Source organism: Rhinatrema bivittatum, chromosome 2, assembly GCF_901001135.1.
Source record: "Rhinatrema bivittatum chromosome 2, aRhiBiv1.1, whole genome shotgun sequence".
Taxonomy (NCBI): domain Eukaryota; kingdom Metazoa; phylum Chordata; class Amphibia; order Gymnophiona; family Rhinatrematidae; genus Rhinatrema; species Rhinatrema bivittatum.
Genome location: NC_042616.1, coordinates 355209557 through 355227383, shown reverse-complemented (window position 1 = coordinate 355227383; position 17827 = coordinate 355209557). Strand labels below are relative to the sequence as shown.

At 43.7% G+C, this 17827-nt stretch overlaps 1 protein-coding gene across 1 annotated transcript in view; it reads right to left on the bottom strand.

Annotated features, from left to right (window-relative positions):
* ANKS6 (ankyrin repeat and sterile alpha motif domain containing 6) overlaps positions 1–17827 on the bottom strand; it is a 705076-nt gene that overhangs the window by 562242 nt on the left and 125007 nt on the right. Inside the window, 1 exon segment of the mRNA XM_029589918.1 lies at positions 6028–6176. Coding sequence (XP_029445778.1) covers positions 6028–6176 — 149 coding nt within the window.

The window sequence follows — 17827 nt, the reverse complement described above, 5'->3', positions numbered from 1 at the left end:
AAAAAAGAATGTACCATATGCAATGACACCCCCATGCCCGTGATCTGCAGGAAGGGATCCTGGAAAAAAAGCCTGTAGCTCCAAAATTCGTTTAGCTGAACATATGGCCACAAGGAACATGACCTTACGAGTCAAATCCTTAAGAGTTGCTCTCCTTAGTGGTTCGAAGGGAGCCTCACTCAAACCTCCGAGGACAAGATTAAGGTTCCAGGACGGACAAACCCTCCTTACCTGAGGAAGTAAATTCTTTGCCCCTGGAAAAAACAAATTACATCAGGATGAGTGGACAGAGGAAACCCCTAAACCTTACCTTGGAGTCAACCTAGACCTTGGAGTCAACCTAGACCAAATCCTTCTGAAGAAAGGACAAAACATGAGACAGCAGAGCTTGTACCCCAATAGCAATACACCAAGTCTCAAAATACTTCCAGACCCACACATACGAAAGAGATGTAGAATTTCACCTAGCCTGGAACAGAGTAGTAATAACTGCTTCGAGATACCCCCTGTATCTCAAGCACCACTAGCCAAAAGTGTGCCACCTGATCCAAAAATATGGGGCCCTGATGAAGAAAATCTGCTAGATAGCCAAAGTGTAATGGTCTTTCTCCGGCCAAGTTGATGAGATCTGCAAACCAAAGCCAACTGTTGGCACCACCAAAATTACATCGCCCGGATGCTTCTCTGTCGCAACATCTTGCCTACTAGAGGCTAAGGAGGAAAAACCTAAAGTAGAACCTGTCGAAGCCAAGGGACAACCAGATCATCAACGCCCTCGGCTCCATGCTCTCTCCGTCGACTGAAGAATCAAAATGTCTTGGTGTTTTAATGAGTCACCATTAGTTCCATGTGAGGACAAATCCACTTCTCGCAGACGAGCTGCATTGCCGTCTCCAACTGCTCCACTCTCCGGGTCTAACACTCTGCGACTCAGAAAATCACTTGCACATTTGTGACCCCTGTGATGTATGACACTTCTATCCTAAGTGTTGCTCCGCCAAAGAATAAACTCTTGAGTCTCCTGGGCTACCACCCGACTCTTGGTTCCTCTCTGCCAGGACCCTCACCAACCAACTTCTCATCAATGGCAGAAAAGCAAGTAACGTGAAAAACGCACCGCTCTGGTCTCTAACCGACTGACAGACCAAGAAGCCTCTTTCTTGGATCATCAATGTTGTGTTGACTGTCGTTGACATACTGCCCCCAACCGGACAGACTGGCATCGGCAGAAAGAATCACCCAATCCGGACCTCCAGCCCCAACACCATGGTCCAAGTTGGAACTAAGAAACCACCAAGATAGACTGTCCCTTCTGGCAGGGCCTTTACTTAATTCCCTTCCATCACCCATACTATAATATACAATTACAACCCTCTTGTACATAGTTCCTTTTATTGTTTCATGTTTCTTTGCGTTTTCATTGCTCCCCTATCTAACCAAGACACTAAATTTTTAACCATTTTCTTTATATTGTTGTATGCAACTATTTATATTGTTTGATGTAACTCCTACCCCTTCTTTCTCCCCTCATTTTTGCTGTTAACTGTAAACCGATGTGATGTACAAATAAACATCAGTATATAAAAGCTTTAAATAAATAAATAAGATGAAACTCCTCAAACAGCAGATTCCAACATGAAAAGCAGAGCCCTCTGCAGAGGTCACATATGCGCAAACACCCATGACACAGACTCCGAAGGTCAAAGTCATAGAGCCCAGGATCTGCAAATAGTGCCAGACTTTGGGCACCACCAGTACCAACAGATGAACCTGCCCCCTGTAGCTTCTGCACTAGCTCTGCCACTCCGTATATTGAAACGAGCCCCCAAATTCTCCAGGGACTGTGAGGGAACCAGGTGGCTTTTTGCCAGGTTCACACCCAGCAGAGAGATTCGAACCGCGGAAGTACCTTCTGAAGCTATTGATGACAAAGTGCCTCCGACTTTGCCCTGATGAGCCAGTCGTCTAAGATAAGAGTGCACCAGAACTCCTTCCTATGTAAATCTGCCACCACCACCACCATCATAACCTTGGTGAAAGTGCATGGCGCAGTCACTAGACCAAACAGAAGAGCATGAAACTGAAAATGCTGACCCAGAAACATGAACCGCTGAAAACAATGATATTCTGGCTGGGTGGCTATGTAAAGATACGATTCTGTCAAATCTAGAGAAGAAGGAACTAGTTTTTACGCACCGCCGCTATGATTGACCTCAGGGTCTCCATTCGGAAATGCGGAACTTTCAGAACTGCATTCACTCTTTTTAAATCAAATATTGGATGAAAGGTGACTTCCTGTGCCTCGTTCTTTGCAGGAAACGAATTACATAGAAACATAGAAATGACAGCAGAAGACCAATCGGTCCATCCAGTCTGCCCAGCAAGCTTCACACTTCTTTTTTTCTCATACTTATCTGTTTCTCTTGGCTCTTAGTAACCTTAGGTTCTATTTCCCTTTCACCCCCACTATTAATTTATTTAAAAACATTTCTATACCGTCGCTAAGTTATATACCATCGCAACGGTTTACAAATAGGCACACAGACTAAGGTAAGTAAATGTAGGATATCTTACATTCTAACAGGTGCCAATAAAGTTCGGTTACAATTTCATAAATAAAATCATTATTTGAGTAATGATGGTCAAGTCCAGGTATATTATTGAGTTACTATCGCTTTGAAATATTACTTCTTAAAAGTAGAATTGATTAAATTCATTCTCATCTGCATTACCTTGTACTTTCATTCTCTACCCTCCACACTCTTTAGTGAAGGCTTTTTTAAAGAGCCATATTTTTAGATTTTTCTTAAAAGTTTTGAGATTATTCTGTAATCTGAGTTCGGGTGGCATCGTGTTCCATAGTATGGGCCCAGCCAATGATAAAGCCCTTTCTCTCACTTGGGTTAATTTTACTGACTTTACTGAAGGGATTGTTAGTAGTGCTTTGTTTGCTGAGCGGAGGTTTCTTTGTGAAACGTGTACTCGTAAGGCTGTGTTTAGCCAGTCTGCTTCTTTATCATATATTAATGTAGAGAGCAGTGATGGAGCTGCTTCCAAGTGAAATATTAAGTTTGATTAGTTGGGTAAGCGGCAGCATAGCTCTCTGCCATTGAAGCAGAGAGCAATGCTGGATATGCATTGAAAGTGAAGTATGCCTTGAAAGTCACATTAACTATCATCAAATATTGAAAAGCCTAATAATTGGTAATTGAATAAGCCTAATAATTGGTAATACCTATAGCCCATAAACCCATCCCTGTTTTGTTTTGTTTGTTTTTTTTCTTTTATAGCACCTAGTCTCTGCAACCAGTCTAGCATTTCCTGAACCGCTAGTTGCTTGTCAAGGGGACCACAGGAAGAAAATAGAAATAAATCTCAAACGGGACGAGCAAATTCTAAAGCGTAGTCATCTCTTACTACACTAAGAACCCACTGGTCCATGATAATTTTGGTCCACTCCCCGTAAAATACCGCCCAAGTGACCTACGACGACTGGAACTAAGGAGTGGACCAATCTAGGACTTAATCCTAGCTGCACTTCCCCCTGTGGTGTCCTGGAAAGTTCTTCGGCCTCCTTGAAAGGACTGACCCCAGAATTGGGCCCTGGGAGAGAATTGCTTCTGAGGCTCTGAAGCCCCTCTTGCTGGGCAAAACCATTTATCCCAAAAACGGTACTAAGCCTGAAAGAATCTTTTGCCCTTAGGCTTATCCTCTGGCAACCTGTGCATCTTGGCTTCCCCCAGGTGTGTCATCAGCTGTTCTAGGTCCTTGCCAAACAAGGAATTCCTTTTAAAAGGCAGAGACCCCAACTGAGACTTGGACCATATATCCGCCTACCAGTTACGCAACCGTAACTATCTCCTAGCTGATACCACAGACATCGTGATCCTACATGATGTTCTGACCAGGTCATACAGAGCATCCACTCCGTAAGCCACTGAAGCCTCTAAGCGCTCAGCCTTCTGAGTCTCCTCACCTAACTGTGGTTGAGTGTCCTGTAGCTGCCGCCTCCGGCGCAAACAAGTCTGCCACATGAAACTAGTACAAATGGCCGCTCATAAGCTCAGGGCTGACACCTCAAAAATCCTTTTGAAATGAACCTCCAGTTTCCAATCTTGAACATCCCTCAAAGCAGTGAACCCTACAACCGGCATAGTTATATTCTTAGTGACTGTCAACAAAAAAGCATCGAACTCAGGAAGCGACAGGAGCTACAAACATCTGCTCAGGCAGAAGATAAAGCTTTGCTGAAGCCCTCCCAACTCTCAAACCGTCATCAGGAATTTTGCACTCTTGATTCACCAATTTTTTCATGGACTATGGTAAGGGAAGACTTTTGCTGGACCCCTCAGCCCCATCCAGGACTGGATCAGCTCCTTCCAAGGAGTCCTCCTGAAGAACCATGAGCTCCTACAGGACTTGAGGAATCAAGGACCACCGTTCCCTCCTTACAAAAAAAGACGGACCACACCAGGGTCATCTCCTTTGGTAACCAGGATCTTCTCTTGATCCCCTACCTGATCAGTGCCACCCGCATCAACTGCTTGTTCCACCACCAGTGGCACCCCCATCACATCTAGGGCAGCATCTGAATCCTCAGAGTCAACCTCGTTTCCTGAAGCTGAAGAAAGGCCCAACACACGCTGGATGGGAGAAGGCAGTTTTCTCTTTGCCTGCCCCGGCTTGAGACCCGGAGCTAGACCCAGGCCCCCAAACACAACTCTGCAGCAAGCTTCTTTGCTAAATAGGCTTCATGCAATCCAAGAACAAAGTCCGTTGAAAAACGCCTTAAGGAGCCAGATACAAGTGGAGAGCACTCAGGAACTGGAGAAAAGGAAGACCCTCCCTTTCCGAGCCCCCATGCTCCTCACCGGAGCTCGAACACGCCAGGGATAGCCTCAGAGCGGAATCCCCCCTCTCCCCCTGCTAGTGCTGCAAAGCACACCTGAGAATTCAAAATGGCCGCTGTTCCCACACCAGAGGGAGAAGCCCCGACCTGGCGCAAGCCCCAAAGTGACGCAGGAGCCTGTTTCTTCTTTGCCGCCATGGCAGGGCCTTCCCAAGACCCCTTTCTGCCTGACAAAAAGCCTGCAAACAACCCGACGCGATTGAGCTGCGACTGAGCAGTCCCGCAAGCGTGGCACACTGGGCCATGTACCATGCTGCACGTGGGAGAAACCTTTCCCCAACAGCCACCCACTTTGCATGCTCTGTCACTGTGGAAAAAAAAATATACCCCAACCACCCTACCAAGAAGGCAGGAAAGACTTTTTTTTTTTTTTTTTTTTAATAACTTTACCCAAAACAATAGAATACTTCCCTGGGTAGGCAGGAACTAAGAGCTGCAAGAGGGAAAGGCTGCCAAACTGCTTCACATTGCCTCAAGCTACCTTAATGGCCTCACAGCCCCTACCCCCCCAGCTCATCCGCCTCAACCAAAGGAGATGGTCCCACCAGGACCTAACAACCCCCTGGGAGGAAGGCTTTCTTCCCCTATCAATATAATTTTATTTTTGACTGAAGAACTTCAGGTTTTGGTCCATCTACCATCTGCTGTAGACAGAGAAATACTGAGGGACTGCAGGTGACACTCAAGGTTATGTAGCAGTATCAGTAAAACTTTCTCTGTCTCCATCTGCTGGCAGAGATGCAAAACCCAGAACAATGGACTGATGTGGGTACATATAGGGAATGGAGATTACAAATAAACCATAATTCCCAGAACAAGATTTAACTACTTTAAGGCCATCAAAACATAAAAGGAAGAGGGAAATTCTTATTCTGAATAGGTGGATTGAATTTTTGTCTGCTTTGTTAACTGTTGATTTTACTGAACTTTGTTGAGACTGGCTTTGATCATTAAGCGAATAATAAATCTAATTAATAAAACTCATGAGTTATGTTTTTTGAGAATTAAGTATGTTATTTTCAATCAACTTATGCATCATCAACAAACATAAGGAAACTGGGATAAGAACTTTACAAAATCTTACAGAAATGCAGTTCAGGCATCAAATTTAAGTGTACCTTCAAACCTCCCTTGTCATCTGGTGGCACAAAAATGTTTAAGGACTGCTTGCTTCTGGAACCATGTAGGGAGGATTTGCTCTTCTGCTTACCCTTCTCTTTCTCCACCTGCATACAGACTGATGCTATCAACCGAACAAGCTCTGTGTCTGCATAAGAAAATAATGCAAAGTGCAAGTTAAAATCCTTAGCAGATGGGGGCTACAGCAAGAGAAGAAAGAGCTAAACAGCTCTGTCACTAGATCCAGTGAGTTAGATGCTTTGACCCATTAAGCCTACATTTATTCAACACCACTCTCCAAGAGAAATGCTACACTAAGCTGATAAATTTAAAAAAAGAAAAAAAAAAGTTTCAGTTGCAAGTTAAAAAAAAAAACAAAAAAAAAAAAAAAACCAGATTAAGGACTTTAATAATGAAACTCCAAGGTAACCATGCCTGGTGACTATGTGCTTGGGGTTTGCAAACCACACAGTGCAACATGAAAATGGTAGCTTTCGTGGCAGAAGGAACTAAAGATTAGAGATGTGAATCTGAACCAGAATCGGTTCGGATTTCAGTTCCGATTCACATCTCTACTAAAGATGATGCAAGAATAAAATGAGAGAGAGGAATACACAAAATAGTGGCAGAATTTTAAAATTATGAGCTCTAAAACTGATCTCATGAATGAGATGAAAGATTTAACAGGTAAAGTAACTCAAGAGAAAAAACTGATATTATTTATTTAACACTTTTTTATACCGACCTTCATAGTAAATAAACCATATCGGATCGGTTTACATAAAACAAGGGTATAACAGAAGCAATAAATAAAAGTAATTAACAAGAAAAGAGAATAAGATAAAGTTACATTTAACAAGGAGTAAAAAACTTGGGAAGCTTAAGAGCTGGAAGGAAGTTAAAGGCCAAAAAATAATTAAAGAAGCATAGTCCAAAAGGAATTTGGATTAATGCAAAAGAAGCTTTATTCAGTAAGTGCCAGAGTTCTTCGTTTGAATGGATGTAGGACTTTAATCTTCTACGTCCAAGTGAGGAAAAAGAAGACTAAGGGTTGTCTGGAGGATCATCGAAGGCTTGGTGGAATAGCCACGTCTTAAGTTTTTTTCTGAACGTAGTAAGACAGGGTTCTAGTCGGAGGCTTGAAGGAATGTTGTTCCAAATAGAAGGACCTGCTATTGAAAAAGCTCGGTCTTTGGTCGAGGAAAGGCGTGAGGCTTTAGTTGGGGGGTAATTCAAAGTACCTTTATGATTATCTCTAATTGGCCTATTGGAGGAATGAAGTTTGAAGGGTATTTCAAGGCTGAGATGGAGTTGGTGATGGATGGATTTATGTATTAGGGTAATTGCTTTGTAAAGGATTCTGAAATTTACCGGTAGCCAATGTAGGTTTCTGGGGATGGGTGAGATGTGATTTCCGCGGCTGGTGTTGGTCAGTAATCTCGCTGCAGCATTTTGAATCATCTGAAGCGGTTTAATGGTCGATTTGGGTAGGCCAAGGAGGAGGGCACTGCAATAGTCAATCTTGGAGAATAACAACGCCTGGAGTACTGTTCTGAAATCTTTGAAAAAAAGAAGTGGCTTGAGTCGTTTCAGAACCTGGAGTCTGTAAAAACAGTCTTTGGATATAGTATTAACCATTTTCTTAAGGTTTAGTCTATTATCGAGAATTACTCCTAGATCTCTCACCTGCTTATGAGTGATGAATATGTTGTGAGGGAATGGTATGGGAATATTTTCTTCATTTGCTGAGATGAGGAGGAGCTCCGTCTTTGAAGAGTTAAAGACCAGATTTAATCTATTGAGGAGGTTAGTGATAGATATAAGGCAGTTATTCCAGTGGGAAAGTGCTTTTGAAATAGATTCTGTAATAGGAATAAGAATCTGTACATCGTCTGCATACAGATAATGAATTAAATTAAGATCAGATAGCAATTGGCAAAGGGGTAGGAGGTAAATATTAAAAAGGGTTGGGGAAAGGGAAGATCCTTGTGGAACTCCTAAATTGGATTTTGTTAATGGCGATTCTTTGTTGTTGATTTTAACTTTAAAGGATCTATTGTAGAGGAAAGATTTGAACCAATTATGGGCAGATCCTGAGATACCAATGTCTGTTAGGCGATCCAGAAGAATGGAGTGGTTGACGGTGTCAAACGCCGCGGAGATGTCTAACAGGATTAATAAAAAGGAGTAGCCTTTGTCAAGACCCATTATAATATGATCTGTAAGTGAGATAAGGAGGGTTTCCGTGCTGCGTGCTTTGCGGAAGCCATATTGTGAGGGGTGTAGGATATTTTGATCTTCCAGGTATTCTGAAAGCTGGGTGTTTACCAGCTTTTCTGTTATTTTGGCTAAAAATGGCAAATTAGAGATGGGTCTGAAATTGGTAGGTACATTAGGGTCTAGATTGTGTTTCTTGAGAAGGGGTTTGAGTGACGCAGTTTTTAGGCTGTCAGGGTAACTTCCTTGGGTTAAAAAGCAATTTATGATACTTGTTAAAGGTTTTGCAATCGTATTTGGAATGAGAAGCAGGAGATTTGAAGGAATATTATCTGCAGGATGGCTAGATGGTTTTTGTCTTTTTAGAAGGGATTCAATCTCTTTAACAGAAATTGATTCGAAGCTTTCAAGTTTGGCTCCCTTGCTTGATTGAGGATTCTTGTCTGAGGTAAGAGGTAGAGTATTTGGTGGAAGAAGGGCGAGCGTATTCAGGATCTTTTGTTGAAAGAATAAAGCAAGTTCATTAGCCTTAGATAGAGCTTGTTCGTCTGGGATGGGTGGAGGAGTTGATTTTGTGATTTGAGTGACGTATGCAAATAGGGCTTGGGCATCGTATTGAAAATGATGAATTTTGTTGGCGTAGAATTCTCTTTTTGTTAGTAGAATAGAGGTCCTATAATGATGTAGAAAGCCTTTGTATTTAGACAAGGTAGTTGAGTTGGGTGTTTTTCGCCAAATATTTTCTCTGTGGCGTAGCTCCTGTTTCATCTGTTTTAGTTTAGGGGTAAACCAGGGTTGATTACCTTTTTTTGTAGGATTGATTGTTTTAGAGACTGTTGGACACCATTTGTTAGCAACTGTTTCAGTGATCTTGTGCCAGGAAGTTAGGGTTGAGTCAGGATTCGAAAGGTCTAGATTCGTGAGTTCCTTAGACAGCTGATCACTAAGTATTTCCGATGGGCAAGGTTTTCTGAATTGAATAGTAGAAAGGAGATGAGAAGTGTGAGTCTGTTTATTTATGGAAAAGGAGGATTCTATCAAGAAATGGTCTGACCAGGGGATTGGTGTGCAAGATGGAATTGAAGTGCAGGAGAAATTAGAATTGATGAAAATTAAGTCCAGAGTGTGTCCTGCTTTATACGTAGGGCTATTAATGATCTGCGTGAATCCCATAGCACTGAGGGAGGTGAGGAGCGCTTCGCAGTTTGAGGAGCGAGGTATAACATCAGTGTGAAGATTGAAGTCGCCTAAGATCATAGATGGGAGGTCTAAATTGATATGTTTCACTATGGATTCTATGAGAGATGAAGGGTCCGTTTCTAAAACTCCGGGAGGAGCGTAGACTAGTAGAATTTGTAGTTGTTTTGATTTGACTAGTCCCAATTCTAATTTGGAGTCAGACTTGATGGTATGAGTGGATAGTTTGAGTTCTTTTTTGGTGGCTAAGAGAAGGCCACCTCCTCTTTTTTTGTGTCTGTGAAAGGTGAAGATGTCATATCTATGAATAGGAAATTGATTGATTAGAGCAATGTCCGTATTTTTTAGCCAGGTTTCTGTAATTGCACAGATATCTGGATTTGTATCCTGGAGGTAGTCGTTGAGGATGTGTGTTTTTTTAGTTAAGGATTGAGCGTTGAAGAGGGTTACTGAAAGAAGTGTGAGGCCTAGTAGTTGGTTCAAAGGTGAGGTCATGATTGGAATAATTCTTTTTTGTATGTTGTGGGTGGAGATAAATATGGAGTTTCTCCTTCGGTATTGAATGATTGGGATATTATAGGTATGCATGAGGTTAGTTGGAGAGACTGGAGGTAGAGAATGCTGTAAGTTAGAGAACAGCTGGATGAATGCAAGTTGAAAGCAGTTAGAAGAAAAGCTGGGTGAGTGCAGATACACCTTTTTCTTTTGTAGGATCAATTAATAAGTTTCTCTGCAGGATCTGCTGATAACTCAGACTATTCCACAGACTCTCTGGTAATGCTGGTGTGATTAGCGCAGGAGTAGAGTAAGGAACTTCGGCGGAGCTATCTAGATGTGGATTGATAGGTTCTATAGCGGTAGAATAGAGATTGAGGGTTAATGTGGCTGTGTTGTGATGTTTGAGATCAGAGGCTTCGTACAGTTGTTGGAGATGCTGTTGTGCTGATGGCTTTGAAATAGATAGCCGGCTGGGGAGGAACCGAAGACCCTAGGGTAGATTTGGGGCTCCCTCGGGGCTGCGTCGAAAGGAGCGCAACAGCCTTCGATTTTTCTGTGGTATGGCTCGGGGCTTCCTCGGGGCTGTACGAAGGGGCGAAACAAAGGGGCAGGCCCCTTTGTCGCGCTCCTTCAGCGCGAGACGCCGGAGTGAGATGATTTTTAAACCTCCCTCTGCTGCTGTCTGATTGGCTGGATCGGGCTGGTGGGCGGGTCTTAGCGCCGTGGGGCTGCTTCTGAGTCTGTCCGGTCGGCGATCAGGCCCGCCGGGTGGAAGGGAATATAACAGGCCTTACCCCGACGGGTCTGGGCGCCGATCGCGCAGGCCTCCCCCTCCGAAGATAAACGCTGTCAGCCTCGGATAGTATGGGCAGCAGGCAAGCAGTCAGACGCAGCGCCGGAGGGAGATGATTTTTAAACCTCCCTCTGCTGCTGTCTGATTGGCTGGATCGGGCTGGTGGGCGGGTCTTAGCGCCGTGGGGCTGCTTCTGAGTCTGTCCGGTCGGCCATCAGGCCCGCCGGGGGGAAGGGAATATAACAGGCCTTACCCCGACGGGTCTGGGCGCCGATCGCGCAGGCCTCCCCCTCCGAAGATAAACGCTGTCAGCCTCGGATAGTATGGGCAGCAGGCAAGCAGTCAGACGCAGACGCAGCGCCGGAGGGAGATGATTTTTTTATGATGATTCAGCTAAGACTGATGGAGGTGTAGGACCATACCAGTTTAATGGGAAAACAGAACTTCTACCTTTATTACTTTTAGCTTTTTATTTAACATATAAACAAAGCATTGTTAAGCAGTTTTACATAAGTTACATTGCAGACACTCTCATATGCAGCTATTCTTGTTTCCTGTAGCAGATTTTTCAAGATTCTGTGGCAAGAGTTGGCCAATTCTGCAGCCAATTTTGCAAAATTTGGCAATAATTATGTAGCAAATTTGCATAATTTTAAATAAAGACTCACACCTCTGACTATGCAAAAAATAATTTACTGTTTGTTTTTCAACACTATTTGAACTATATACAAATATAAAATGTACCAAGCAAAAAATAATTAATCAAGATTAAGTTAGAAGTAGGGACCTTCATTTTCTGTTTATTTTATTTTTCACAAGAATTTATCATTGTTTATTACAACAAATATTTACTCAACAAAATTAACATAATTGCTATGTTGGGTCAGACTGAAGGTCCATCAAGTCCAGTATCCTATTTCCAACAGTGGCCAATCAGGGTCACAGGAACCTAGCAAGATACCAAAACAAACAATAGATCTCATGCTCCTATCATGCACTGCTAAGTAGTGGCTACTCCCTAACGGCCGAATTTTTATTCCCCTGCGCGCATCAAATCGAGGCTATGTGCATGGCTGGGCCATGTGTGCACCGCGCACATCCTCAAGGGGTCTGTTATATGCCAAAGTGCAGGGCCCAGATAAAGGGGCGGGGAGGGGCGGAACTGGAGGCGTCAGAGCAGCGGCCATCTGCCGCTTTGCCGGGAAAGCCTGCCAGCGTATGCAAGTTACTACTGCTCCAGAGGAGCAGTAACTTGAAAAATAAAAGAAAAATAAAAGAAAAAAGGTAAGGTAGGGTAGGTTATGTTTAGAGGGTGGGGAGGAGAGGGGGAGGGGAAGGGGAAGGAAGGTTAGATAGGGGGGTAGGGAAGTTCCCTCCCAGCCCCGCTTAATTGGAGTGGACTGGGAGGAAACTGGGGAAGGTCGGGATGCAAAGCGTGAAATTTGCAGAACCGTAACCCCCCCTTGCGAGCACTGCGTGCACATGGATTATAAAATCCGGCGCACATGTGAGCGCGGCCCAACGATTTTATAACGTGTACTTCAGCGAGCGCACGTTGTAAAACCGGCATGTCCATGCCTACGCGCCGGAAAGCACACGTGCACCTTAGAAAACCTATACCTAAGTCTATTTGGGTAATAGCAATTTATTGACTTCTCCTCCAGGAATTTTTCCAAATCTTTTTTAAAATAATCTACTTTATCTGCCTTAACTACATCCTCTAGCAATGAAATCCAGTGCTTAACTTTGCATTGAGTGAAAAAAGCAGAATGGTTTACCTGTAACAGCTGTTCTCAGAGGACAGAGAATGTTAGTGCTCACACATGGGTGACATCCTAAAGAGCCTATCCAGTAACTTTGATTGCAAAGAATCTAGAGCTTTCATCATGCTCTACTGATCATGAGCAGCTGTAGTTATGTCCCTGCTGCTAGGCAAAGCCCCTCAATCCATGATATAGCTAATACAAGGAAGGAGGGTGGGTTTTGCGAGGATTGACCTACTGCTGTCCTCAGAGATCACCTGTTACAAGTTAGCAGCTCTGCTTTCTCCAAGGACAAGCGGCAGTCCTCACACATGGGTGAATCCCTAGCTACAGGCTGCCCAAAACAGGACAAAGCGGGGAAACCCCATATTGCTGAAGGTACCACCTTTCTCCCTTTTGTACGAGAGGCAGCTGACCCAAAAAAAGGACTAGGAGAGAAAAGAGTTCTACACAAGAGAGACTCATAGGACAGACAGACAAACCCCAATGCAGAGCACAGATGCCGAAAACAGGGGAGTGATGCAAACTATGGGTGAGAAGCACACGTTGCCTCACAGAACTTAATGCAATCAGAGGTTCCCAACAGTGAACCTTGACAAGCAGAAGACCTAGATCTCCCTTTGGTTCAGGAAAGGGCACAAAAACCCAACCACGCGAAAAGCTCTTGGATGAAGACCACCCAGTATTATGGAAAAATAGCAAAAGGACGGCAGAAAAATACTGTAAGGCCCATCCAGTCAGCCCATCCGCCCAATTAATTATCACTCATTACTTCCTTAAGAGAGCCCTATCCCAACGCTTTCTTGAATTCAGAATCTGTTTTTGTCTCTACCACTTCTACTGGGAGGCTGTTCATACATCCACTACCCACTCTGTAAAGAAATATTGCCTAAGATTAATCTTGAGTCTACCCCCTTTCAATCTAATCTCATGGCCCCTCATTCTAGAGCCTCCTTTCCATTGAAAAAGGCTCACTTCCTGTGCATGGAAACCTTTAAAATATTTGAATGTTTCTATCATATCTACCCTATCTCACCTTTCCATCTAGAGTATACATGTTTGGATCTTTGTCTATCCCCATATGCTTCAGAAACAAAGACCACTGACCATTTTAGAAGCCACCCACTGGACTGACTCCATCTGTTTATATGCTTTTGAAGGTGCCATCTCCAGAATTGTACACAGTACTCCAAGTTAAGTCTCATCAGGGACTATACAGTGGCAATATCACTTCCCTTTTTCTGCTGACCATTCCTCTCCCTTTGCAGCTAAGCATCTTTCTGGCTTTAACCACCTGTTTGGCCATCTTAAGATCATCAGATACAATTACCCCCAGATCCCACTCTTCCTTTGTGCTTGGAAGAATTTCACCTCCAATATTGGGTTTTTGCACTCTAAATGCTTTACTCTGCATTTTTTAGCATTAAGTCTTAGCTGCCAAATCTTAGACCATTCCTCAAGCTTCACTAGATCCCTCCTCTTGTTTTCCACTCCTTCCTGGCTGTCCACCAACCCTTATGTTATGTCACACAAAAAATGTTGAAAATTACTGGTCCAAGGACCAATCCCTGAGACACACCGCTAGTAACAACCCTCTCCTTAGAGAAAACATTTACTACTGCCCTTTCTCGCCTCCTACTCAGCCAGTTTCTAATCCAGTCACTCTAGAATCCATACCAAGGGCACCCACTTTATTTACAAGTCTTCTGTACAGAACCATGTCAAAGGCCTTGCTAAATTCCAAGTACACTATGTCTAGCGCTCTCCCTTGATCCAACTCTATGGTCACCCAATCTTGGAAATTGATCAGATTAGTCTGACAAGATTTACCTCTGGTCAAACAATGTTGCCTTTGATTTTGCATTCCTTTCAATTCCAAAAATTGCACTCTTCTGTTTTAGCAGAGATTCCATTAGTTTGCTTACCACAGAGTCAGACTAACTGGCCTGTAGCTTCCAGCCTCCTCCTTACTTTCACTTTTATGAATAAGATCCACATCCATCCTTTTCCAGTTCTCTGGAACTACTCCAGAATTTAAAAAAACATTGAAAAGGTCAGCCAGAAGAATTGCCAGGACATATCTTAGTACCCTTGGATGTATCCCATTCAGCCCCATTGCCTTATTTATTTAAAACCTTTTATATACCGGTGTTAGTGTGTGCATCACATCGGTTTACATCTTAACAAAATGTTTGGAAATTACATTTAACAAGGGTACAACATTGTAAGGCAGGGTGCACGCATAGAAAAACAGCGCAACTGGCGAGAGGTTCTTAATAAGGTGATTGGTATATATCATGCTGAGAGACATGATAATTGTAAGCTGTTATATACATTATGTACAGGGGTGCATATATCTACGATGTTTGGTGAGCTCCTCATGAACACCCTGTTCTGAAAATCGATCAAGGTTTACCTCACTTCCAATCTTATTTGTGTTTGTTTTACGAGGTCCTGCTCCAGGCCCCTCCACAGTGAACACTTAACAGAAATGTGTTAAGGAATTTTGCTTTTCCCTCATCAGTCTTTACATATTCTCCTTCACCTTGGACTTTCAGAATCCACATTTTGTACTTCCTTTTATCACTAATATATCTTAAAAAAAAAAAATTTCCCTGTTTTACCTTATTTGCTATTTTTTCTATTTGAATTTTCGTATTCTTGACTTTCCTAGCTTCTCTTAATTTTTCCAGATATTGTCACTTGTCTTCCTCTTCCTGCAATCTCTTGCAGTTTATGAATACTAACCTTTTCTTCCTTACCTTTTGAGTGACTTCTTTAGAAAACCATAACTGTCTCTTTATCCACTATTTACATTAAAAAGATTTGGCCTTGTATCTCCTTTTAGTTTTGCCCACTGCCCTTCTACTTCCCCTAGATTTTCCCATCCAGCTAACAACTACTTGAGGTACTCCCCCATTTTGAGAAAACTTGTTTTCCTGAAGACTAGGACTCTCGCTTTAGAATGAACCTTCATCATCCAGTGGTCGCTGGCTCCCATATGATCATCTACAACATCAGAAAACCTGGACCTGCTGCTTATCAACAGGGATAGTATCGCCCTCTCCCATATGGGTTCCTTTACCAGTTGACAGAACAGTTCTCCTTGCAAAGAATAGAGGATGTCCTTGTTTCTAGAAGATACAGAAGATGGGATGCCCAACCAACATCTGGAAGATTAAAATCCCCTAGAAGCAGCAGGTGCTGAGTAGGATATGCAGATGAGCCTTACAGTCCTCTTCTGCTGCAAGAGGGGCAGGGCTTCTGAAAGATGGGGCTGTGGAGTTTGAAGCCTGGATTCGCTCATAATGACCCCTGGAGTCCTCTCCCAGGGGCTGCTGGGTAGGATATGCAGATGAGCATTCTAGTACTCTTCTGCAGCTAGAAAACCAAAAAAGGTGGCCTGAGAAAGCCTTCCAAGAAGAAAACTGTGCTTCATAAGCATCTGAAAAGAACAGAATGTGTTTGCCTACAGACATCCAATAATTGTCCAATAGCCAAAAAAGGCCTAGAAAAACGAGAACACACTCAGAAGAATAGATGGCAAAACAGAGTTTGCGGCAGACTGTACCCACCGAATACAAAACTTCTACCACCCCCCCCCCCCCCCCCAAGTCAGATGGTGTGCCACCAAACAGTTCCAAGGAATGGAAAGGGCTACCCATCTATCGGGATTGCCATTCTAATATCCGAAGCCTGGATGATCAGATCCAATCAAAGTGCACCCCATCCTGGCCCTTCCATTAACAGACATCTTTCCACCTGGCAGGATAAGCTCAGGCAAAAAGGAAAGCATCTCGGCCAACCAAGCGGAATATGGAAAGCCAGGGATTGACTTCCACAGCCCCAGCTTCCAGAGGTCCCGCACGGTTTGCAGTAGAGGAGGACCGAAGGCTCATCTGCATACTTCTCCCAGCACCCCCCGGGAGAGGAGTCCAGAGGTCACCGCAAGCGTTCCAGGAATTGACTTCCACTGCCCCAGCTTCCAGAGGCCCCGCACGGTTTGCAGTAGAGGAGGACCGGAAGCGTGCGCCATTAAATCCTTCCTTTAACTGAGTGAAGATTAATTTAACAGTGGTTTAAGAGGATTGGTAAGTATAGTTTTCAGAAATTTTTGGGCTTATAAGTTTGGTGAAAGGTGAAATTAAGGGATATATTCTTTAGAGTTTGTGTATGTCTGAGGTAATAAGCAAGCCAAAGATAGTTAATTGTAGTGTCTGTCTTTCCCACCCACTCAACCCCTGATTTTTAGGCACAAGACACTTTCTCATTAAAAATCAATCAGGGTCTTATCTAAAACATAATATTGTACCAGACCTTACTGAAAGTTTAATCATCCCCTTGTAGGACACTAGCTGATTACTTTAAATTTACAGGTGAATTTAGTAATTACTCTCATTCCAACTCCCTTACTATTCTAAATGAACTAGGAACTCAATAAAACTAAGATGAAGGCAGCAGTCCAGCAGCAAGACGGGGGGCTTTCCAGTCTTTTGCATTGAGTGTCACATGTATGAATTTTTACCCGCCAGTGAGAGATTGTATGTGTGCACTCGGTGCAAAGAGCTCCTGGCTCTCAGGGAACAAGTCCAATCTCTGGAGGCTAGAGTAGCAGACTTGGAGGAGCTGAGGGAGACAGAGAGGTACATTGACGAGACCAGGGACATAGTAGCCAAGTCCCAAATCCATTCTGGCAGCCCCAGTGCTGCATTGGATCAGAAAGGCCTCCCAGTTGGAGAATATCACCCTGGTGTAGCAGAAAGTGTAGCAAGGACCTGCTCTCCAGGTGATGTATTGTCCTCTCGCACTGAGGACAAATCTCCCAGGGCTACTGCCCAGGAGGGAAGGGTTAGGCCGGCCATCATAGTTGGTGATTCGATTATTAGAAATGTAGATAGCAGGGTGACTGGTGGACATGAGGACCGCCTGGTAACTTGCCTGCCTGGTGCAAAGGTGGCAGACCTCACGTGTCACCTAGATAGGATTATAGACAGTGCTGGGGAGGAGCCAGCTGTCGTAGTACATATGCACCAACTACATAGGAAAATGTGGGGGAGAGGTTCTGGAAGCCAAATGTTTAGATTACTTACCTGGTAATCTTCTTTTCCTTAGTGTAGACAGATGGACTCAGTACGAATGGGATAGTATCCGCGTGCTAGCAGTTGGAGACGGATCTGACGTCAGTACGGGGGCGTATATAGCCCCACAGGAAGCGCAGCGACTCAGTAATCTTCCTTGCAAAAGCTGTTATGGATGTGTGTACTGACGCTCAGTGAAAAGTGAAAAAAGGATTCCCCTGACCTATTGACAGTGGCTGGAGACCGCCAGCAT